At 33.1% G+C, this 25,163-nt stretch overlaps 6 protein-coding genes across 6 annotated transcripts in view; 2 read left to right on the top strand and 4 right to left on the bottom strand.

Moving 5' to 3' along the window:
* LOC109539022 (cardioacceleratory peptide receptor) overlaps positions 1 to 2,461 on the bottom strand; it is a 65,257-nt gene extending 62,796 nt beyond the window's left edge. Inside the window, exon 1 of the mRNA XM_019906533.2 lies at positions 1,962 to 2,461. Within this exon, the coding sequence (XP_019762092.2) occupies positions 1,962 to 2,108 (147 nt within the window). The 5' untranslated portion in view covers positions 2,109 to 2,461. The remainder of the gene's footprint in view (positions 1 to 1,961) is intronic.
* Positions 2,462 to 10,207: 7,746 nt separating this feature from the next.
* LOC109538947 (probable methylthioribulose-1-phosphate dehydratase) lies at positions 10,208 to 12,693 on the top strand. Its single transcript, XM_019906393.2, has 7 exons — positions 10,208 to 10,528; positions 10,580 to 10,698; positions 10,978 to 11,107; positions 11,792 to 11,896; positions 11,956 to 12,144; positions 12,195 to 12,355; positions 12,491 to 12,693. Exons 1-7 carry the CDS (start codon positions 10,312 to 10,314, stop codon positions 12,647 to 12,649), a joined length of 1,080 nt encoding a protein of 359 aa, XP_019761952.2. The 5' UTR covers positions 10,208 to 10,311; the 3' UTR covers positions 12,650 to 12,693.
* LOC109538946 (ubiquitin carboxyl-terminal hydrolase 30 homolog) lies at positions 12,685 to 18,698 on the bottom strand. The gene is made up of 9 exons (XM_019906392.2): positions 18,517 to 18,698; positions 18,042 to 18,299; positions 17,183 to 17,357; positions 16,956 to 17,123; positions 16,736 to 16,841; positions 16,443 to 16,661; positions 16,236 to 16,385; positions 14,427 to 14,617; positions 12,685 to 14,187 (listed from the first exon to the last, which is right to left on the bottom strand). Exons 2-9 carry the CDS (start codon positions 18,295 to 18,297, stop codon positions 14,076 to 14,078), a joined length of 1,377 nt encoding a protein of 458 aa, XP_019761951.1. The 5' UTR covers positions 18,298 to 18,299; positions 18,517 to 18,698; the 3' UTR covers positions 12,685 to 14,075.
* Positions 18,699 to 18,934: 236 nt separating this feature from the next.
* Positions 18,935 to 20,805, bottom strand: LOC109538945 (U3 small nucleolar ribonucleoprotein protein MPP10). Its single transcript, XM_019906391.2, has 3 exons — positions 20,135 to 20,805; positions 19,895 to 20,075; positions 18,935 to 19,817 (listed from the first exon to the last, which is right to left on the bottom strand). The coding sequence occupies exons 1-3, from the start codon at positions 20,673 to 20,675 to the stop codon at positions 18,977 to 18,979; spliced, it is 1,563 nt and encodes a 520-aa protein (XP_019761950.1). The 5' UTR covers positions 20,676 to 20,805; the 3' UTR covers positions 18,935 to 18,976.
* Positions 20,806 to 21,460: 655 nt separating this feature from the next.
* Positions 21,461 to 22,023, top strand: LOC109538944 (protein LLP homolog). The gene has a single exon (XM_019906389.2). The coding sequence runs from the start codon at positions 21,563 to 21,565 to the stop codon at positions 21,914 to 21,916; it is 354 nt and encodes a 117-aa protein (XP_019761948.1). The 5' UTR covers positions 21,461 to 21,562; the 3' UTR covers positions 21,917 to 22,023.
* A 575-nt stretch (positions 22,024 to 22,598) lies between these two features.
* Positions 22,599 to 24,975, bottom strand: LOC109538939 (protein penguin). The gene is made up of 6 exons (XM_019906383.2): positions 24,346 to 24,975; positions 23,727 to 24,266; positions 23,460 to 23,636; positions 23,154 to 23,385; positions 22,878 to 23,095; positions 22,599 to 22,821 (listed from the first exon to the last, which is right to left on the bottom strand). The coding sequence occupies exons 1-6, from the start codon at positions 24,895 to 24,897 to the stop codon at positions 22,654 to 22,656; spliced, it is 1,887 nt and encodes a 628-aa protein (XP_019761942.1). The 5' UTR covers positions 24,898 to 24,975; the 3' UTR covers positions 22,599 to 22,653.
* Between the last annotated feature and the right edge of the window lie 188 nt (positions 24,976 to 25,163).

A 25,163-nucleotide genomic window follows, 5' to 3' on the forward strand; every position in this document is an offset into this window, starting at 1 on the left:
AGGCTAAGGCACATATATACTAAACAAGGGCAGAAAGACCGATTGGGTCGATAGCCTTTTTCTGTAGGAAATAAAGATTATTTATATATATGAAATAATAGTTATTTAAACCACAGAAAAATCCCAGCTTTAATTCAAAATACATACCTAATACAAAATTACCTATACATTTTATTGAATACTGTGTAAATGTAGTGAACATAGTAACTTGTGAGAAAAACCAATTAGTAAATAAATCGCAAATTAGTTTTAAAAAGTTTAGTTAAAAATGCAGTGTTATGGACCATATATTGATTTAAAAAATATATAATACAAATAGGTTTTTAGATTATAAAGCAAGGCGTAACTAAAGATACTATTAAAAACTGTAAATTTGGGACTGAAAGTATTTTCATCTAAACATCATTTTATAAGCAGTTAGCCATACTTGGGATTTGAGCGGTTTGCTGAGTACATCTACTGAAAATTGATAGTTATAATTTTACGATTTGATACGAGACATAATTATTGTTAACATATTTGGTTACTTTAATTGTAATTTATACAGGTTACAATCGACAAAGATCACTTGCGCTTTTAATTTAAAAAATGTGCAATATTTCAACAGACAAACAATACAAATCTTCATCAGTCGAAGTAGAAAATACAATCGAAACTACCAAATTTTACAATTGAAACTTTCAAGAATTTCAATATTTTTGTCTCGGAAATGATTTGTATGATTTTAGGCAAAGTTAAGCGTTAATGCATAGTTAAATTAAGAATGCTGTCAAAATTTTGTTTTACCTATACGCTTTCTGGCTCTTTCTGTTTTTTGAGCATTTTATAGGCTGGGCACGTCCCGATCTTTTATCGTACCGTTGCTTTTTAACAATATATATATAAAAATACATTTATGAAAATGAGTATTTTGTCTTTGCAAACTGAAATATGCGCTTTTAAATTATAATCGTAATTGTTTCTTAGCAAAAGAGCTCCCAATTCCAGAAGAAAAGAAACCTGCTATATTTGCAGAAGCACACAAAATCGACCACAAGTAATTAATCTAACATTTTCTTTACGATATAAATATACATACTCAAGCTTTCGTGTATAACTTCTGCAAAATAGAAAAAAGAGAGGAAACAATCGAATTGGAAGGAGAATCCTAAATAAATTCAGACTATACATTTCTATGACTATTATTTAATCGTTTAGTTTAATCATTTGCTGATTGATTTGAAATATTGCGTGTATGTAGGTTTCTATGTGTGCAACTGTTCATAAAATATTTTCATCTTTCCAATAAGATTTAAATAATCATACTTATATTATTGTTTTTAATGCTAAACTTACATGTTCAAAATCATGAAATATAGTTCATGCCTGTTGCTTCGCACGAAAACAAGAACTTTTTGAGAAAAAGTTACGTCTTTTGTTAATTTTTTTTTAAACCTTTAGCCTTTTTCTTCTTAATTTTTCACCTGCTCTTAGTTTACGTTAATTTTTTTATAAAAAATTAAAGTATTTTCAAATAAAAAGTCAATGACAAGTAATCAACCTTAAACACCGCGTCTGTTCGAAACTTATCTTACATTATTAACGTGAGAAACAGCTACAGATTATTTAGAAGTTCTAAAATGTTTACTTCTGCTTTATAGAAGTTGTCACATAGCCTAGTACTAGTCAAATAATTGTGCAAAATTTAGTATGAAATATCAGCTTGCTACAAGAATTAACAGACACTTTCTTTATTTGCAAACAATATTGTCGCTAAACGCATCGTGGGAATATATCTGTTTACTTAGGCATTATGGTTGTAAAATTAATAAAGAATATGATAGTGCGTTCTATCAATCAAACCATCAAAGTACAAACCTTCTGTTGAAAACACAAAATGTTTTTTCGTAACCAACATTGGAGATCTCTAGTGGTTTATTGAGTTTGTTTTAAATACATTGAATATGCAATCAATTGCTTACCTCGTATAAATAAAAAGAATCAATGGAAGTTCCATTATCACTTCTCGTTGCACCACTGGGAGAGACCCAAATGCATGAGCAATTCTCCTTACAGTCTTTAAAGTCGGCGAGTTCCTCAAAGGCTTTCGAACAGTTTTTCAAATACATCTTCCTCTCACTTTATAGCTCGCATCTGTTTCTTGTGTTGATTTCACGATGTAATTACTCACAGAAAAGTTTCGTTCTTAACGATAGAAAGTTTTTGTTTGTCGGACCAACTGGCCAAGTTTCGCCACAATGCGAAAAAACTTTGTTTTCCCGTTTTGACAACGGAATTAATGTGGTCGGTAAGTAAGAAAAGAACGGCGTAAAAGCCGGAAAAACAAATATCAACAGCGGAAAGCAAATGAATCGCAGTGATGGAAATTGGAAACAATCGCCGGCCGGCGCGCGAAATATTCGCGATAGCTGAAGAGCACCAACTTGCTGCCTCTTTGATCTGCACGACGCGCCAACCAGAAATGAAGCGCTCGGCTCTGCGAAAAAGAGTTTGTCTCTGCTTTTTGAATTTGTTGAGGCTGTTTGGAAAAACATGCGCAAGCTGAGCACGGGGTGACTTATTTCCGTTTCATCTCTTGTTAAATATTTGCTAATGAATCACCAGCTAATCGCTACGCTACACTGCAAAATTTACGCTTTTTTGATAGAGTGCCAACTTTGATTAGCCTTGCCTGGACCGAACGGGATAGATATGAAGCTGATTCACAAACATTTATTTATTAGTCTTGTATAGTCTTATTTAACTCGCGATCCGTGGAAAAGCTATTTTTACTCTATTCCTGTTTAAATTAGATAGAGGTACTGTTTTTTTTCCTAAATTAAATTAACTGTCTTAAACTCAAAAACGAAGTATTTTTTGTATTTTATAATTATTTTCGAACATCTGCGCTTGAGGATATTCAAAAATATATATTAACTTCCCATTTAATATTCATATAAATAGGTTGATAATTTACGTAGGCAAGTTTCAGACAATTTCCTAATCAATTACTTGAAAAAGGTCATTTTCAAATGGGTATTTATATATATAATACAAATTTTAGGTCCATTCGAATGATTGATACCTACTTATATCCCAGGAAAGCTGGTCAAAATACGACTTTCTTCTGATGGCTATAGTTTTCAAATGCCTTGGTTTTTAAGCTTGGCACTAAATGCCATAAAGTTAAGGTTTTGTAGATGTTTGTGTAAAAATATGTTAAATAACATTGCCATTGTACTCACAAAGGTTAAGAGTGCAATTGAATTTCTAAACTTTAAACACTTAGTAGGTAACAGTCATTAATATATCTTGAGAGTTTTTAATTTGAAAGCGTATAGGCCAACGTCAGGTTGAAGGTGTAAACGTGCTTTTTTTGCTTTAAAACATTTGTTTAAAATAAATTGAAAATGAATTGCATAATGTAATAAAACAAATTGCAGTGGAAGATTCATAGAACATAAGAGAATGAAAAATAATGCCGGGAAGACATACGTTAACAAAAACAAATTCGACTAAAAGATCTAAAAAGATAAAAAATTAAGAGGTTAATAACTTTACACTAAAATCTTCACTTTATTCAGGATACTGCCAACAAATTAAACCATTTTTTTTATATTTTATTTTCGAGCAGATTTTTCTCATTGTCTTATTCTATTTATAAAAGTAGGGAATAACTGAAATAATATAAAACTTTTCTAATTATTTTCCTATAAATTCACTTAAATATATTCAAAAACAAGTAGTAATATTCCCCATTAATATTCATATACATATAAATAGACTTAAGAAGAGTAAACGTAGCCTTAAGTTTTAGACAATTTTTTAATCAATTCGTTAGAAAAAGTTCATTTTCAAATCGCTGTACCCCAAGAAAGTTTTGATCCAATCGAGCATGGCCAAAATACGACATTTTTCTGAAAACTGTAATTCCCAAATACTTGTTTCTTTAAAAATGATTTTCTGGCATGAAACCTTTGTTTAAAATACTTAAATTAAATGTGAATTGCATAATATAAACATATAAGTTGTGTGTAAAAATAGAGGTTGTGCAGAAAAAACCAAAGGAAGTTCTATATGACATAAAAGAATGAAAAAGAATGCGGGGAAGACATACGTTAGAAAAAAATAAGTTAGACAAAAACATCTACTTAATCAGGAGGTTAATAATTTTACTCTACACTCTTCAGTTTGTTCATAGTACTACTGGGGGAATTGGAAAGCTCCTTAGTTGGAAAGCAGTCATAACACTCAAATGTGAATTTTTCTTCCCAAAAATTTGATTAATAACCCAAAAACGGAAATTATTTAATTTAGAAGCTCCATAGATCCAAAGCAGTTAAAAAACTCGCAATAGTTTTTTATTTTTTTTACCGAAAATTCCATAAACCAGGCTACCGTATTCGGTTGTACTGGAAATTTTTTGAAGAGAACAAATAAAATTTCAATGCAATTATATCTACAAAAGGCAAATGTTTAATTGAAACATCTAAGCATTTGCGCAGCTATATTCATATCAGAAAATATACTATTTGTTGTATTATTTAGTAAAAATGTACAATTTTTCATCAAAATTTGTTGTCGATTGTTTCCAAGAAAATGTATTGCGTTGTCTGTTTGTTATTCTAAATATAATTGCTTATGAGCAAGTTATTGCTTAATTAATTATTATTTCTAACAAATAATTTAACTGAATGTTTGAAGTACTAAGTTTCGCAAAACCAAAAACAAGTTAGTCGAAGATTTTAGTTAGTCAAGAACAAATACGTTCACGGAATTTTTGTTCCATTTGTGCTAGTTGTACTTACGTTAAATTGTGTCAGAAACCTCAAAAACTGTTTTGCGGAAAAATGAAAAATTCTGCTTTCTGAACTTGAAAATTATGTTAGGAAGCAATTAAATCACTGCTGTAACTTCCAATGGAAGAGACTGTAACTTGGAATTTGAAATTCACAAAACGGCAGACTAACAAATATTACCGCTCTAAACGATTTTATTATTCTTACCTCCTTTTATTTCACTTATTTTTTCCAATGTTCAAACTTTTCAAGTTAAAATATAAAGATAAAGTCTAATTTGCAGGTATTATATAAATTACGAAATAAAGTTCTTAATAGCTCATAAACCCTGTATCAAATTCGTTTTTCTTAAACATTATTGAAAATTTTAAGTTATAAATATTACTGACTCTTTTTTTCCAAGCAACGCCGATTGATTACTTAATGAAAAATGTTCCGTTCGGAAACAGAAATTATTCGAATACATATATTTAAAATGAGACCGAAAGAAGAATTAACGTTTACGATTTTAGATGAGTTACGACAAAAAACCGGTTTGATGGAATACATTTTATTTAAATTTGCGGCGTATAAGCAAAATTCCGACAAAATTCTCGACTTTTGTGACAAATGCAAAAAGTGATAAATTGCTTTATTTCTTTGGTTCTATAAATTATGAGAGAAGTGTATACAGATGATGTGTTCATTTCAGTTAACCTCATGTAAAGTAGTAAATATAAAGCTAGTAGTTTTGGGAGTCGGGTTTTCTGTCTAAACCCAACTGATGAGAGCGAATAGGCTCGAAATCCGTCCTGGAGGTGCCTGAGATTAGCACATTTCGAGATCTGTATTTACTTACATCAAACTTTTATCGGCTCTAATTACACCAAAAGTTTCATTTTCTCTTCATTTCAGTAATTACTTATTTATGAAAAATCAAAACTTATTTAGACAAAAAATAATACTCAATATGAAACATGAAATGCGTTTTGAATGCGATATAACAATGAACACTGTAAAAGATCAGAATGCGTTTCTCAATATTGGCTAACAAAGAACAAACTTGTCTCAAACTTTTTAAGAAAATTGTAAAAGTTATATAAAAAATTCTTAATTGTGGATTTTCGACAAATCGACGTGGCGTAATTTTTTTACTAATTCAACTATGAATTAATTCTTCTCTATTTATTCGTCTATTTTAGCTACTACTCCACCAGTTCTGTGTGCTTTTCTCAGATATCAATTTTCGGGTTTCATTAGTATGGAGCGGACGATTTGGCTTAAAAATTACAATAAAATTCTCATCTGTATTTAGTCTAAGCCTTGATGAAGATAATATATCTGTATTTAATCCCATATTAAAAAGCAATCACCTCATCGACATTTAAAATTTTACGCACGTAGGTATATAATGCCACATGTATTGGCACCTTACTTCCAAGATCTTAACTCTTTCACATACTAATTGCTTAAGTTAGATAATATATCCTGTAATTCTGTTGAAAAGCTTCAAATTGATGTAGAAAATTTTGATTCAAATATGCAATCATACCGAAAGTGTACGTTTTATTAAAGGTTTAATCAGTAACTTGATTCTAACACTTACTTACATCCTTCAAAAAAATTGAGAACTTCATAGTTGCGGTTTTACACTATTGTAGTTGGAATTATCAGACGATATTTCTTGAAAGCGCATTCTGGGTTGCTGGTAAATGCGAAATCATTTTTTTATTATTGTTGCTTTTTGTACTTTCAAAAGATTATAACATTGTCTGGCTTAAAATATAGAGACACACAAAGTCATTCCCTCCGTCTCCAACGCATTTGGATTATGATTTTTTATTCTAAACCCTTTGACTTTTGAACACAATAAGGAATAACTAAGATGAATTGAAGGAAAACATGTCCGACTGGTAAGAATGGATTAAATTTCCCGAGCGAGCATTGTGACTTGCAGAAAATGTCCACAACGTAGAACATATAACATAAGTCTTCATTTCCCGATATTATGGGATTTATGACTAGTTCATGGCTGTGCGGTTCTTTAAGTTGAATAATAGTTTATTATGTTGGAATATAAAAGAATTTATTTTAGTCGAAAACAGAACAGGATTTTTGTACACATATTTCATAGGATTCTGCCTTCATATCTGACCAGTCTTTCAGTGTTATGTATGGAGCGTGCTTAGTTTTATTCAGAACCATTTGCGACTGCCTATAAAACAAAATGTAGTAGATTTATCAAAGTATTTTCAATTAATTATCTGAGATGAAACTAAAGGTTCACTCTACTACTGATTGAAGATAGGGTCAGACTGAACGTATGGGAATCGCCTCTTTTTTGAATATAATGAGCCTTCTAGGCTAAGCCAATAAATGCGAGTTTGTTTTTTGTTATTAATTCGCTTGACTCGAGCGTTTTTTGCTGCCAAATATCGAAAAATCTCCTATTGGGTTATAGTTTCCTTAATCAAATTATCGACTATAAATGACTATCTAAAGATATTACAGCTTAATTAAACAGATGCTTTTCTTCATAACGGACTTTTGAAGATAGGAAAATATTAACGAGAAACTGTGTCGACGAGGGAGTGACGTATCATAATAAACACCTAAAAATATTAAGAAGAACAAACGTTTGCTGCATTCGATTCAGATAATTTTTGTTCTTGTTTAGGAAACAGTTTGCCTGATTGTAAAAAACAGTTAAAAATAAAATCACGCTCATTGGATTGCTCATCATAGTGGAACAAGCTTGAGGTCCTCGCCCAATTGAGAATACGAAAAAAAGTTGTAATTCAATAAATTCATAGACAATCATACATAATTTATGATTAAGATCTGTTTAAACCACTCAATTTATCGTCAGAATTCACAACCGGCGTACCTAAAATATTACGTAATATTGTGAATCACGATACGTTTTTTTTAATATAAGTACATATATATTTTCAATAAATGCCAAATATTTTTTGAAATATACTATGAAGGAAACACACTGCCCCTTTCGATACAAAGTATAATAAATAAAGTGGAATGAGTACCTAGGTAGTGACCGAAATACTGGAAAACTTCCAGAAATAATCAATATAATGAGCAACTTTATGTTGTCTTTAGATAGAATACCATCTAAAACCAGAATTGGTCTTGTTCCCTCATGGATTCTAAGTGTTGGTTATTGGGTCTGTGTATGTGCAGTCCATTCCGCTATTAATTAGTGAGATTTTCACTGCCCAGTGTTCAACACTATCAAAAGCCTTTTCGAAGTCGATAAACGCAATATACATATAGTGAGATGTGATATCATTGGCTCTTTCTATTAAGATTTTCATTATTAATAGGTGGTCACTCGTGCTGAAACCCTTTCTGAAGCCGGCCTGTTCTTTCGATTGGTATCCGTCGAATTTTGTTGCTAAGCTAGTGGTTAGTATTTTTGTGAGGAGCTTATAAACTAGGTACATTAAGGAGTGTTAGAGCTCGATAGTTTTTAGGTCTGTTCTATCACCTTTTTTATCTACGATTATGATTATGGATTCATTCCAGTTGTTTGAGATGCTTTTATCTTTGAGTATTTTTTTGAGTTTTGTTTCCACCATATTTTAACATTTTTCATTTCTTTCAGTGCCCTCTTTATTTCCAGTCTGCTTATTTCGGGTTGTAGTTCTGGGTTTACGTTCTTTATTTTATGGGACTTGTTTTATGATTTCTTACGGTGGTTCCCTTTTTGTTTGGTATAAAATAGTTGTGCGATATTTATGATATCCCCTTTAATATTGATTTCTACACCGTTCATGTGACTTTATTTATCTCATATCTAGCCAATGTTGGTCTTAAGCATTTCATATTCCTGTTCTTTGCTATAACTCCTTCTATTTCGAAACAGATCTGTTTCTTCGTTCTTTCTTTTGTTTTCTTTTCTCATTTTTCTGATGGTCTTAATAATTTCTACGTATTCTATTGAATTCCTTTTCCCTTATTTGTTCATGTGCCGCGTTTCCTCCATGAGTTTCTTAAAAGAAAAATGGTTTACCATTATTGTTTTGGTTTTTCGGTTTATTCATCTTTACCACGTGAACCCGAAAAGTCGGTGAAAATAAGAAAAGCAGAGAAACCGCTTTAAAAAGTGTTGCGTCTACATTATCGTAAGCCACTGTTAATTACTCTCCATTACGCTGACAAATCTGCAATAATTTGCCTCTCTACATCCGGGAGATGCACGTTGGAGATTTAAGTGTTTTCATGGAAACGATTAGAATGAAAAATAATCCAACCATCTCCATTATGTCGAAGCACGTACACATCATTGATTTTAAGAATCTCGGTTCTACAACGCTCCAGGAATTTTCCCGGATGGAATATCAGGACCTCTAAATGAAAAAGAATTACCCTTATATAAAACGTAGAACGCCATTCTGTGCCACAACTCGCCTTTTAGGTAAAAGGTGGGCAATATTTAGCACAATGTTACACATTTGAATTAGTCTGAATGTTTTTAATGGAAACGAACCTTTAAAAAATTGTCAAAAGTAACTTGTTATTATTTCATTCATTATTCATAAAATTTAATTTTTAATTCATAAAAATCCCGAAATCGTTTTTAAACTACATACCATTTTCAAATTGCAGTGATTTAATTATTACGCTCTATCAATGGCCTTTTATAAACTCTATTGTTTATTTCACTTTTGTATTTTTTGCTTTCGAGCATTTAATCTCAAATTTTTGGCATTTCCGTGTTTTATATTTTTATTTCAAATTCAGATTTAAAAAATGGGTAAAATTAAACCACTTTTGTGTTGGCCACTTTTACAATTTATTTAAAATAAATGATCTAACGGGGATGTCAATTTATGAGGAAACACCCTGTACTGTGGCTTATCTATTAAAGATATAGCAATAATTTTTCTAGTTTTCTTTTTAATCCGTTTATTAGTTTGATATAATTTTGAATCGGAGTACTTATTTTTCCCACATTAATATATTTGCGAATATAATTTTATTATTTAGTAAATATTTTATTTCTTATTCCATTCAAAGTGAAACCGAACACCAAATAAACACGCAAACCAAACCAACACAATCAACTATGTTTCTAATTTTATTATCAAAAGTATTTGTCTTCTTTAGTGTGTACCATAGAGTAAGTAAAATAATTTACTTATTTTACTTTCTCTATGGTGTGTACTAAATATTTATTTAAAATTTAGCGGGAACTCTTTCTAACGCGGCCAGTGCCCTCTGTGTGTGAGAGAAGGCTTGCAAAGCCCGCTCCAAGTCACTTTCTTTTTACTCAGTTTCTATTTTTCTCAGTACCTTCTTATAGTCTGAAGAGAGGTGACTATAGAAAATTGCTTTTTCTCTAATCTACAATGCAGCTGTAGAGTATTATTCTCTGCTATGTTATATTTGTCGTTTCCCTAAGGCCATAGACAAGAGAGAGAGAAGCAGACTACAACCTGAGACTGAGGGGCAGTCAGATATACAACACAAACTTGTGGCATGTGTTTATATTGTTAATTTTGTTAATTAAGGTGTCTGCACGGGACGTTCTAAAATGCCCGCGTTTTGTAGTGTTCTCTATTGTGGTATGCGGTGGGAAAGAGACAGGGTGTCCTTTTTTAGATTTCCAGCTATAGGTTCAAATAAAAGGGACGAAACAAGAGAATTGTCCAGTGAGCGACGTAACGCTTGGATTGCCGCTCTTAAAAGGGGTCCTTTAAATGAAAGATTTCTGAAGAACGCTCGTGTTTGTTCTCGGCATTTTATAAACGGTAACTAACGGTGATTAACGTTAATTAGGTGCCGAAACAGTGCTTTTTTAGGATTTCCAGCAGCATTGAATTGCAAAGCTCATCCCGACTGGATACCCACACAAAATATGGGTTATAGTCCCGATACCTTACAATCTGAACCAAATTGGGAAAATATAACCAATATACAGGTAAATTAAGCGTCTTCGGGGCCCATAAACGGAAATGCTAATTAAAACTACTGTGTGCCCCTCAATATAAATAAAAACATGTCATTCATGACATAATTATCAGCCAATGAAATTCTGTTATTCTTGATAAACAAACTGCAAGGTTATGTTGGTTTGGTGTCAAAAGATTATCAATATTTATATTGGTTTATATCATGTTATATACTTCCCACTATAAGCTAAACCACATTTGACCAACGTTGATAAGATAATTAAGTAAAAACTATTTGTTTGCTTCAGCATTCTCCGAGCACCGTCTGTGTTAAAATGAGTGGAGACGAGAAACCGAAGGATCATCCTGAGCATCCAAGAAACTTGATTCCTGAACTTTGCAGACAGTTTTATAATTTGGGATGGGTTACAGGCACAGGTAAGATTTACAATTGTTTATATAAGTAGTTTAGTAGTAATGATTAACGCACACGTTTATGTTGTTATCAATGGCGTAATCATCTGGTTAGGCCCCTTCTGGATATTGATAATGAAAGTTACTAGCGTTGTATATTGTTTCTTTACTGGCACTTTTTAAAGTAATTTTCCAGGTTATCAGGTACGCGTTTGCAATTTTTGAAACAATACATATATGTATTTGTTTTATATACTACCAACGACTTTTCTTGTGGAGTTCTTATGGAAATGCGGTTTTCGACATATTTTTCTTTATTGAAATTCGCTAGTTTTCCATAGGTTCCATTCTCGTTTTGGGGGAAATACCTGCTTAGAGTTCCAAGTAATCCAAACTTACCCAAATATGTTCAAAATCTATCTAAGAAAAAACAAGTAGAAACAAAATACATATAGATTTGAAATACCTGATAGTGATAAGGAAAACGAACCCAAATGCCTACAAAATGAGTCAAAAATAAAATCAAGCATTAGCAAAATATGTATGGATTTATCAAATGTGCGATATTTTTCGAATTTCAAAATTACTTTTGCTTGAAATAGCGATCCGACCTCTTAATAGTACTGACACCAATTTTAATGTATGTTAAAAGCTATATAGAAAGTTGAAAATATATTGCAAATCCTACTTTCTGTTGTTGTTTTACAGGCGGTGGCATAAGCATTAAAGATGGGAGTAAAATTTACATTGCTCCCTCTGGAGTGCAGAAAGAACGAATTAAACCTGAGGATCTGTTTGTACAGAACATTAAAGGTCTGTGTAATTACATTAGGAAAAAATACAGAAATATATATATATTTTTTTTGATTTAGGAGAAGATTTGGAGCTGCCACCACCAGCCAAAAAATTGAAGAAGAGCCAGTGTACCCCTCTGTTCATGTGTGCTTACACGATGAGAAATGCGGGCGCAGTAATTCACACGCATTCTAAAAGTGCTGTATTGATTACAATGTTATTTCCAGGCAATGAATTCAAATGCACTCATCTCGAAATGATAAAGGGTAACTTAATGACGCAAATTTCAAAATAAGCTTTAACCATTGTTTTATAGGAATCAAAAATCAAAAGCTCGGTAGAAACTTTCGATATGACGAAGAACTGATAGTGCCGATAATTGAAAACACCCCATTTGAAGAAGATCTGGCTGACAGGCTTGAGCAAACAATCAAAGATTATCCGCATACATGCGCTGTTTTAGTGAGAAGGCATGGGGTAAGTATATTTACGAGAGTCGTTTCTTCAAGTTTATAGAAAACTTTAGAAAGTCCTAAGGAAAATGTGTGCGAGATAATCTATTTATTATATATCTTCTGGAAACGCGCATATAGTATATATTATTATATGTAGGTATATGTATGGGGGGATACTTGGCAGCAGACCAAATGCATGTCCGAGTGTTATGATTACCTGTTTGATGTTGTCGTCCAATTCAAACAGCATGGTATTGATCCCAGCCTTACCCCAGATCAATATGAATTGGAATATCAAAAGAACGGTAAAGTTTAGTGGTGTTGAGTCGGAAATAAAATAAACGATGAACGTCATATACGCATCTTGGTTTTATTCAACAAATTTTCGTAATGGTTTGCATTTTAACATAAATTTTAATCATTTGTCCCATGGGACACGTTTATTAAGCACAGAAATATGAATAGCATTAATTCTTGTCACCATTTTACGATAAATATCTAATTCTATGAGATTTGTGATCAAACAATGAGCATGCAAATGTTCCATAGATGTGAAAAGCAAAAGGTACTTACGTAAGCCCAAGACAACCAACTGCGCAAATATGCATTAGCGTTGAATATTTACCGTTTAAAACTATCTAAATGTCTTACTTTATTTGGCTGGTTTTGTCTCTTTTTTCGAACATATGCCGATGGACTTCACACCTAAAGTTTCTCGATTGCATATTCGTAATTTACTCAAAAGGTTTTAATACTCGTGAATATTACTTCATAAAAAGTATAGAATTCTGATATAATCTTAACTTTTTGTATGTCCGGTGCTTCAATAAACTCTTATTCCTGTATTTACAATTCAGAACAGACAATTTTATATTATTCGAAATGTAACAATCACAATAGGAAAACCGATTACAATATGTAATAATTATCATTTTAGATTTGCAGTTATTCATAAATAKAGCGAAATATTACATCTTATACACGTAGCAAAATAAATTAAAAATTGGTATACCGAAATTAATATAAAAATAACTCTGTCACGTATTTTCGCCGTGCTATTTTCTAAAACACTGTCCAAAATACATTATATATTACATGATAGCGCAGCACTAAAGTCATAAATTAGGAAAATACGATGTTTCAAAGTGAAGATGAGGAAAAATGCGCATCCATTGTATGTCCGGTGCTTCAATAAATTCTTATTCCTGTATTCACAACAGACAATTTTATATTATTCGAAATGTAACAATCACAATAGGAAAACCGATTACAATATGTAATAATTATCATTTTAGATTTGCAGTTATTCATAAATAGAGCGAAATATTACATCTTATACACGTAGCAAAATAAATTAAAAATTGGTATACCGAAATTAATATAAAAATAACTTTGTCACATATTTTCGCCGTGCTATTTTCTATAACATTGTCCAAAATACATTATATATTACATCATAGCGCAGCACTAAAGTTATAAATTAGGTAAATACGATGTTTCAAAGTGAAGATGAGGAAAAATGCGCATCCATTATGGATGATAATAATAAATGTTTAGTATGTCGCGTCTACAAAGAACACAACACAAAATGCATTTTTTTTTAAATGCGACATTAAATTGAGAATTTTTCCCTGGAAAATGCGTGCACCGCACCGAGAAGCGTCTACAGCAATTTAGGAACAAATATTAAATTACACATTGATGGTCATATTCGATAGGGTGCTAACGTTAAATATGTTTACTTAAAAAACACCCATTGAAGAGGATTTTTCGTAAAATAACAAATAAGCAGTACTTTGAAGCACTTCGTCTATGGAAACCTCTTTTATTTCAACATCAGACGTGTAGAACCACCTGGAAAGTAAAGTTTTTCAGTACTGACAAGTGGAAGTGATTTTGAGGATTTTTTCAAACGAATTATAAAAGAATAAAAAAATAACAGTCAAATGATTAGGAAAATATCAACCAATGCTAGACAACCATTAATGAAAGTGAGTGAAAGATCCAGATGATGATGCAACTAAAAAAGCTCAATCTTAAAACACAAAAGTGCACACAGACACATTTTAACGTTAAGAAAATTGCACGCTTACCGGTTATTTTGATGGCCTCTTCGATATGTTATAAAGTGACCAGAATGAGCATCACCTGTATGAACTACCACAGCAGATAATTGATAAACATTTCTTAACTCATTGGCCATCTCACTTAAGGACGTTCCTGTTAAGCACAATGGCGTGCTACTTGATAGAGGACTGCCACCTTCGCTTGTACTTGTATAGGTCTGAAAATTCAGATCAGGTCGTCTAATAAAATCGTTATAATTCCAGGTTACTGACCTGAATTGTTAGAAAATAGTTTCTAAAAACATTGCCTTTCTTGCAAAATGAACTGCATTAATTTTAGTGGGTAATCTGAGTGTTGCAACATTTTGAAAGTAAATTCGTTTTAATTTGTTTGTGCAAACACGCTTTAGATACACTTAACTCTCGAAATTTTAGCTCAGTTTTTGTTTGCTCGAAAATTTGCAAATTAATTCTAATAATTAAAAACATCAGCTTGCCAGTTTAATACCGTTACTGATCAAAATAACAATTTTTTTTATTGCAAAGCATGTATTTTTCTTCGCAATTTATCTCGAAGTTTCGATCGAATATCTCGCAATCGCAAAAAAGTATACGCTTTGAAGAAATTTTGCAAATTTTTAAATACATTCCCACACCCTGTAATTTTGTATGAAAGCATTATTGGGTGAAGATTTTTAAACAAGTTCGCATTATTTTCACAACACAAAAAAATGCATAGTTAAAGTCACTTCTGTATAAAACACGATCGCGTTAAAGTAAATATTTATACAAGCAAAAGTATTCCCACAAAAGAACGGGATATTTCGCTTTCGGGTTGAAACCGGTTTAATTCCGCAAAGAAAAATTAGATTGCGAATTTTATCGCACTTTTTATAATCGGTTTTCAATCGGTCAATTTAAAACGCAAAATGTCTGCTAAAAACAGCAGTTTCTTTTGTTATGCAATATTCAAAGCAAGCAAAGCAAATGGTGTATTTCAATGTGTGTTTAGTTGTTCAAAAGTGCAAGTGATAGTGTCTGAAATATGAAATATTTTGCCTTCGGAATCAAGTCACATTTCATGGAAGATGGGCATTGACATTTTTTTTGTTCAGGTGAGTCGCAGATTTTTGAAGCACAAGTTTTCACAATATTTTGTTATTTGGCAAAATTTTGTAAAATTACTATTTGTAACGGAAAACTAGCCCATATGATTATATACGTCCAGTCCGTTAATTTAAATCGTGTACAAACATAACAACTTCAAATGCTTGTCCTAAAAATGCATTCAAGTAGAAAAAACTGTATTATTTCGTTTGTTGTTACAACTGGCGAGTTTCTCCAAAAATATTGGTTCAAGAGACCAGATCTTAGCTTATCTGACTAAATTTTTAATTATCGGAGCAAATTTTTATTTATTATTGCAAATATTCATCGCCGTAAAAATAAATCTTGATTAATACCAAGAGTTGATTACTGCAACCTAACTTAATCATTTGGAACCTTTTGACGAAAATATTACAGTTCATAATTAATTTGTGTGGAAAAACCTTAGAAGTTCCGCATTTTTTTCCATTTTTTACAACGAAACGTATGCACTTGCCAAAATATTCGAAGCCAAGACTAAATGTTTGAAAGAAATACTTTTATATACTTCAGAAACAACAAATGCACATTTAACAATTTAACTATGCAAAAATATTTATATTGCATAGAAATATTCAAGATTACTGTACAGAAAGTACTGTATAACAACGACACAATACCTGATAAACTTTTCAGTTTATACAAATATTCATTTAAAGAGGTAGGTAACCAATTGCACGTTTAACTTACCCCTGGAATTTTTCTTTGGTAATGAGCACTAATAAAAGTATAGGCAGACATCGACAGACGCATGGGGAATTGTATATAGTCTTGACGCTTTGATATCCCATTGGGTGACCAGGTATTTCTGGAAATGTGCAAACAAAGACACACTGGCAACTGCAACAAACGAACAAAACTAAATTTCTTCCTGAAAAGCCAATTTTCTCAATCTACCTTTCCAAAGTTAAGAATTTTTATCTGCCTTGACAAGACAGGCACAGCCGATGGATCCCTGTTCCTGTTGCAACCTTCACATTGTACATCGGGTACCACTTCAGGTGTCACAAAATTAGTTAAGAGTTGATGAAGCTTGTGTCGTCCCCATCCCAAATCGCCAGCGCCACTAGGAAGTGGTAATGAAAGACTCTCAAACTTGTCGTAACGCACAGCAGTCTAAACAATTAAAATAATTTCAAGCGTCGCCTTATAAAATTTGCATTTTGTGGTTTTCCAAAAAATATATTTACCTTATATCCGCACTCAGTGCATTGCAGTTGACTAGTTAAAGTTCCCGTAAAAGGGTGTCCAATAGCTTGAAGTGGAGGACCAGACATCTGTAAGGCTCGGCAAGACCTGAAATATCTCTATATAAATAAGAGAAATTGTGCTTAAAATATCTTCAATTTTCCAATTAATATTCAAATCATATACGATTTATTTTCCCAAATGTAACCAACTCTCAAGTACCTGGATATCCATCGATTCCTCCTAATTGTTGAACTTCTAAAGCTTAAAGCTCCAGTGGATCTACACAAATCATTTAAAGACATCACACTTCCCATAGAGCTGAACTCCGATTGATTATCAAGATCATCATCATCAATTTCATTCATTCCAAGTGCGTCTGATAGGCATCTAGAATTTGGGAAAAAACAATAAAAACCAGGTGTTAAATAAGAGAATTGTGCATTTACCCAGCTTTTCTGCTCATTTTTTGCGTTTCTTCGTCCAAAGTTGTTAGAATAACATTCAAAAGTTCATGAGCATCTTGTTCTCCAGCTGGTATTACCCAGCCTAATCTTTTAAGAGCGTTTATTACAGCGGCAGGAGCAAAGCTATCTTGTACAGATTTATTGGTGCCATTTACCACTGTAAAAAAAAATAACAATTCACTCCTATGCATAGGCAATTGACAAAATTAAGTCATTAACATTAGGAGCGATTTTTTAAATTTAGTCGTAGTTAAGTTTAATAGTCTTACTTTCTATAGTTCACCAAGACTGCGCGATCGCATATTATTATTCGAATAAGGTCAGAAATTAATTGTAGCTGCAAGAAGAAACATAAAAAGACAGAACATGTTATGCGCCTTATACATAATAATGTATATAAGATTATGAGCACTAACTACTATGAGGTATAAATTGAGAATTGGTGGTGAAATAATCAGAAATTAATAACATAAAGTTTTCCATTTCTTTCACCTGTTGAGACAATGAGTTTATTGAGGCCAGGAACAAAGTAATTTCACGTTTCTTTAATGCTAAATTTTACGAATAATTGTTCGTAATAGAAAATAACATTCTAGCAACGGTTCTCATTGAACGTCGAAGTACATTAAGAAGAAAAACGTGATCAAGTAAGATGATGAATAAATTAGAGCATACTATGAAAGAGAGTTTTCAACAATTTTCGACAGCTATTTTGAAAGTAAATGAAAGCCGGTTTTGCTAATATTAACCCCTCAATAGGATACAAAGAAGATTTCTAACTCATATCTAAAAATGTTGAGACAATGAACCTAACTGATAATGATACGAAAAAGCTACTTGCCCGACAATACCGTAGCTAAAGTACTTCTTAAACTAGTTTCTCTTGAGCCGTCCTTCTCCAGCCACTGTACAAAGTGTGGACAAGCTGCTAAAGCATGTAGAATTGCATTTAAAAAGCATGTTCTTCCTAAATTGACTAGACCAGCTAAACGACCTCTTCGGCTGCCTGAGCCGGTTGAAGGGCCCCAAAACACAAAAGCTCCGACCACTGCAGCTGCCGTCAGACCAGCAGCAACTAATATTCTGTCCGAATCCATTTCTGAAATTAGGCTTATTTACTAATATTGATAGAAGTATGCACGTTTAGGCTCCTATGGTGATAAATGAACAGAACAATCCTTATGAGTAAAATGCGATCTTCTGACTTAGAATCTGCTTAAATCTTAATTCAAAAACTATATGTTGTTAACTTTTCGAAAAACCAACAGCTCCTTGTGACAACCAAGTTTTATAAGATTAGTGCTAAATGTAATTACCTTTACATTGTCAATTACTCTTTTGATTTCTTAACAGGCGATTTTCATCCTTAATATTAATATGATTTGTTTTTTATATAAACAGTTCGCACTACACATATAATACCGTTGACACTGACAATCAGCTGTTATCTGCCTTGCACCTGTTCACCCATTGGCTGATAACGATGACAGATCAGAGATTCATAAAACACAAACACAGGTACTACTAATATATTAGTATATTTTAAATTAAAAAAATATCTTAATTTACATTAGTTGTCGTTACAAATGCGTTTGTGGATGAGGCGTCAATACATTGTATACCCAATTTACTAGTTGCTCAAGTGAGTTACCCTGCAATCATACTTTAGTGTATATTTTAAAATCATTACTGATACCCACTTAAAATTGTTCACAGTATCAACTCGAGCAAAAGTAACAAATGGAATTTTTATTTACAATCAACAACCAATAAGTTTTACACTTTAAGAAATTTTTTTTTCGATGCTTTTTTTTCTTCAATTTTCGCTTTTCTTTGGCTGTGCATCTTTTGTTTCAGCTTTTTCTTCCTTCGTTCCCCCTTTTTGTCAGTTTTGGTTCTTTCATTTTGACCAATAATATCACCTTTAGGTTTGTTTTTAATTTCCTCAGGTGCCAATAAATTAGCATCACTAACTGCAACTGGAGCCACTTCTTCCATGCTAACTGCGGGCAATTTCTTGATGACTTTCAATTCGGGTATGGCAGCTGTGGCTGTAAAATGGAAGTTGGAGAGAGAATCTAGCTTTGCGAACAGACTGTTCATCATTTTTTTAAGCTCTTTATGGGATTCCGGTTCTTCTTCCTGTTGTTCTTGTTTATCTTGATCAAATGCCGCCTGTTGGGTCAAGTAATCCTTCTCATATATATTGGCCAACGACTCCTTGCTTTTTTCTTGATCCAATAATAGCTTCTTCTTGAAATCAAACGGCGTGTCTATAGGTCGGACACATTTTTCGATACTATCAAAAGCTTTATCTTTAATTCTTTGCCTTATTATATCTTCCAGTTGCAAGGAGGCTTGCTCTGTGATAACAGGGGCTGGTCTAGATGTTAAATCAAAGTCCAGAACCTGTTCTAGCAGAGAGTTTTGCGGCCTTGTTTGGCCAGTAATTTCTCCCTTTAATGGCCAAGGCTGGTCACTAATTGCTTGTTCTTCAAATTGTTCAATTTTTCGATTTAAGCGCTCTTGCCTCGATTCTAAGGATGACTTGAAGTGATTCGTCGCAAGTTCATCTTGCTCGGAGCCACTATTTTCTTCCTCCAATTCCTCCATTAACCTGGAAAACATTTCTGCTATATTTTGAATGGTAACGACTGTTCATTATGAAATTATTTGAATTTCGTTTAATAATACCTGTTTTTCTTTCTCTTGGGTTCATCTTGCCTTTTATCAACGAAATAATCTTTGAATCTGGCAATTTTTGCTTCATCCTCCCCTTCTTCATCCTCGTCACTATCGTTCTCAAACAAATCGACATCCTCCTCTTCAGAATCCGAGTCGTTTGGGACTTTTGATGGCGGATTTTCTTCCTTTCCTATAACCGAATCATTTTCAACTTAAGTTAATGTAATAATATTATCTTTTTCATCTTACTTAGAAACTCTTCCATTTCGTTTAATTTGAAGAATTCGTCATCGACCACCGACTCTTTATACTTCTTTGGGGGAGGTGCACAATTATCTTCATCTTCACTATCAGAGGCAGATTCATTATTCGAATCATCGTCTTCAACGATTTTCTCTTCAGGTTCATCTGGAGCAGAGGAGTTGCTTTCGTCATCTGTGCTAAACTCATTACTTAATTCCTTGGATAAAGAACTGAAAATCAATCTGTCTTTTGCAACTAGTAGAGCACTTATGTCTTTAACCATGTGCTCTACAATACACGTGTTTTGCAGTTCCAATTGCTGCCATATCTGCTCCAAATCGAAATTATCAACAATCAGCTTCTTCAGGGCACTTCCACTTTGAGGCACTTTGCATTCGATTTCTTCGCTTTTAGTGAAATCATATAAGTCCTTTAAAGTTGACTTTAAACTACTGGATAACGCTTTATTAGAGTCATGGAAATTTGGTACATCCTCAATATGTTTTGAAAATGATTCGAGAAACGTTTCTAACTGATTAGTCTCCATTTCCAACCACGATTAATTATTGAGTTGACCTAACAACACGTTTTAACTGCATAGATAAAAACAAGTTAACTGTTCTGTGTTCTTCTGAGTTCGAACGTGGTTCGAACTCGTTTACAAATAACAGACTGACAGACGACAGTGACAAAGTCTGTGATCTGTGGGTAGTCTGTGGACTTGTTGAAGCACAGATCACAGAGGTTATCACCCTTTGAATATAAAACTAATTGTGATCACAGAACAATCAAGAATCAATCTGGGGGATTCTGTGATTGTGATTCGATCTGTTGCTATTTCGGGTCAGGCTTTACGAACTGATGAAAATATATTGATTGGGAACATTTGGACTTGCTTTAAAGGAGAAGGCCTGGGAAATTTAAAGATATCGACGAAATTACAATGTTTGCAGCAAGGACCCGGACCGAAAGGAAATATCTGTTTCTTTCCGGCTCCGGTCCCATGGCAAACTTTAAAATTTCGGTTTCGTTGCGGTTCCGCTTTAGAAAATAATTTTCAATTCCGTTCCGTTCCCATTCCGGTTTTTTTTCGGTTTACTTCGTTTTCAAAATCCATATATAACAAAGATCGAGAACAAAGATAAAGACTACTTTAAAGTAGTTCCTAATTAGTTAGGAATCTCACTATTTTTCCCTCGCTTGCTGTATTGAAACACACATGACGGCAAACACGTGACGTCACATCCTGCTCTTGCGTCTCTCTCCGCTCAGGATTATCTGTATATTCTAGGAACCTCGGGATCTGTGCACATCAGCAAATCAGATAAATTTTGCAAAAGCAAAACATAACCGCATTTCTTTAGAAAACTTCACGTTTCACGTTGAGGTAAAATATCGGTGGTTGAAAACAAATTGCTTTAAAACTATAAGTAAATGGCGAAAAGCATTCGAAGTAAGTGGAAGAGAAAATGCAGAGCAATCAAGCGAGTTCGTTATGGGGAAAAGGAATTGGAAAGATTGAAGAAAACACTGGCGAATGATCCTTTAAATCACAAAACCGAAAAGCTGGAGGAAATAGCAAATGTAGTAACAGCTAGTGAAATTCAAGATGCCGCCCAAAGTGAACAAATGGACGTTGATGCTACAGCAACTGCAAAAGTCAAGAAGATCAAATTGAAGAGAGCTAAAAGGGACGTTAAAAAGGAAGCACGGAGAAAGATCGAGAAAAAGCGCAGGAAGAGGAAGGGAAAGAAAGGACGTAACTCAGTGTCTTTAAGTATAGAATAATAATTTTATTACTGACCTGAAGAAATACTTGAACATATTGATATGTTGTATAAGTTTTCATTTTCTTGCTAACAGTTAAATAAATACATTTGCTATTGTAAAGTTAAGTTGTGTTTTAACTACTATCCTGAGAAGTCACCATTATTTACTCCATTTCCTTAGTGAAAAGTCTTATTTCTCTCGCTAGGTTCATAATAATAATAAGTCCCTAGGTAAATTATGAAATAGGTATTTGTAAGTTTGTGGCTATTTTCATTTTGCCTACCTGTCTATGTTCAGACAAGATTTCATCCATTTCCACTTCTAAATCACTGAACTTTAATCGATTTTCTGGAGACCGATATTGATAACTGACGGTCAATCAATCAAATATTGCGAAACATAAATGAAAAATTCAAAATATGATTAATTCTATTAACGCAGTTATGCGGTATAGTAGTAAAAAATATATACCTTGGTCGAGCAGGCCATTAAGTACCTCACGCAATATATGAAAGTGCTCGGTATATAATAGATTACTTCTCGCCCTAGGTATAAAATATGCTATTTTTGTTCTGTATTTATGGTTAACATAATGTGCCACTCTCTTTTTTTCACTATTATACAATGTTTGTCAATTAAATGTAGCTATTACTGAATGCCTGCAGCGGTGTTTTATTGAAAGCTGAAATAAAACAATATATTTCATAGTCAAATTGTATTTATTTAATAAAGAAGTATCTATAAAAAACACAAAATTACAATTTTTTCAGTAATATTTTGGCACCGGCAGTTTCTTGCGACTTCAGGAATTCCAAGTGGGGTTTCAATTTAACTTTCAATTGCTTTTGCACGGCACTGATGCTGTTTTCCCAGACAGCTACCAACAGGAAGTTGCCTCTGTTGATCTTCAACCAGCGTTTAAGCTAAATAAAAATCCGGTTTAAAATTGTGATTTTGGCTTAAAAAAAGGCAATCTTACAGTTTGTTTCTCTAGCCCTTGCACTAAAGCAGAGCCAAATGTTGACTTATTTTCCTCGGTGGCAGTTTTATCATTTTGGGCCAACTTTTTTAAAACCATGTGAAGAGCCGGATGTTCTATTCCCTTCACATCTTTCTCGCCATCTTTCACCGTCCAATCCATGTCTGTAATCGTTCCTACTATGCTGTTAAGAGCTTCTTCCAGAACATTTCCCGATCCTGCAATAAATGCGAAACTCCATTTATGGCTCCAATTTGAATGACTGCATTTACTTACCAGATTTTATAATGGCAACCATCTCAACTCCTATGGATCCCGAGGATAACCAGAAATTTGCGTCTTCAATAACTAAGCTCAGTAAAGAATTTGCAGAGTAGACTAGAATTTCGGATCTTCTTGTCTCCACGGGTTTTTTGCTGTTGGATGCTTCTCTTCCAGCGGTCAGTTCCTTAATAAATTGCGGGTGGAAAATTTTCGAATCTGCTGGGGCAACTAACCAGAGCAGTACCTACACATCAACATTTGCATTAATTGCCTCAAAGTTATTATGTTCAACGCAAAAGCAGTAATTGTTTGGCATACCTTTCTTCCATACTCACTAACAGCCAAATCCTTGGCTCCTTTCAAAATCTCCGATAAAATAATTTTATGCAACAGAACTGTATCATCTACTGTGTCTAGAAGTGCAATTATAGTCCTGTGTCCAAACTCGTGTTTTGACAATTCAAGTAGATGTTCTTTGAGAGTCTTCATAATGACCTAAAAAGATTGAAATCATCTTTGAGTACTTTCAGTTAATTTTTAAATGGAATTCTTGAATGTAAAATTGAGGTGTTATCCTCCTTATACCTTCTTATCTTTTGCGGTTCCATGCCATATGCACTGCATCGCAGCTTTGCTTCCGTCTCTACTATTGCTTATGACCACTATGTGAGCAGCTAATTCTGAGATTAGATCAGCGCGATCCTCAGCTGAGCATTCTTCTAAAAACTGATGCAAGACGGTCTGAACAATTCCTGAATCTAAAAGTGACTTGTTGAGGATTCTTTTAATATTGGCCTTGCAAGCGTTTAGGGTTCCAGTCTTCATGCTATCATTTCCTTTATACACATCTCTTATGTGTTTTACATTTGGATCTTTGGAGTTCTTGTATAAATCTCCATAAAATTCCTGTATAAGAAATTGCTTCTGGACAGAAGTGGCATGTTGAGAAAATGCAATTTCAACCACTGGAGCGCTGATTGTGTGACTAGCCAATTTCACTGCATGGCCTTTCAGTTGATCAACTACTGCCGTCCTAATATCGTCTTTGCCATACTTTAATAAGCGTTCTACGCAATGTATTCCATATTTTAGATGTAGCATGTCAACAGTAATTGGGATTAGTTCCTAAAATTTGAAATAGCTTTACTTTGTTACAAACTATTTTTACTGTGAATAATCATCTAAAATATAATTCAGAACTTACTTCGGATATTTGATGCACAAGAATATCACTAGAATATTTCAGCAACCACTGAACGATTCTGGCAGTATCATGAGCCAAAACAAATTTTGCATAATGCCCTTTAAGAAGGTCGTGCAGTTGGTTTATAATTTTAATCCTATCTGTTTCCTTGAGATTTTTCAATCTTAGTTTTTCTCCCATTTTCTTAGCTTGTTGTATTTTGTCAAAGTTGTCTTTAGTTCTTGCCTTAATTCGCTTCATTCGCAGTTCCTTTTTTTCCTGTTTATATTTATGCCAATCTTCTACCTTTTCAAATGGGGCATCTTTACCTTTTCCTTTAAATGGAAGTATTTTGGCTTTGCCCCCTTTGGGATTAGTTGGAACGCCCTTTTTGCCAGATTTCATGAATTTTGAACCATTTTTCGGTTTGTCAGTTGATGATGGGTCTGTCTTTTGCAATTTGGGGCTTTTCTGCGATTCCTCTGTTTCAGGTTTCTTTCGCTTCTTTGACTCGTTAACCATGTTGGTAGTTTTATCCTTCTGGAGAGTTAGTTTGCTCTTCACTTTTACCATTTTGAAAAAATTCTTCAGAAAAACATGTGCAAACGATACTGGAAACAACTGAAAAACATGTGTAAAATTGAGGTTAGGATGAAAAACCGGGCCAATAAAACTTCCTCTTTATGAATGAGATCGTGGCGCATTGCCAGACTTCCGTAATAAACAATTAAATACAAAATTATTAAAAAATTTAAGATTCAATTAAAATGAAATAAAACTGGGGACTAAAATTATGACAGATATATAAAATAATTAAATTAATAAGCCCAAAAGACACT

The sequence above is a fragment of the Dendroctonus ponderosae genome, unplaced genomic scaffold, assembly GCF_020466585.1.
Source record: "Dendroctonus ponderosae isolate FM_Combo_2020 unplaced genomic scaffold, Dpon_F_20191213v2 Dpon_F_20191213_2, whole genome shotgun sequence".
Lineage (NCBI taxonomy): Eukaryota > Metazoa > Arthropoda > Insecta > Coleoptera > Curculionidae > Dendroctonus > Dendroctonus ponderosae.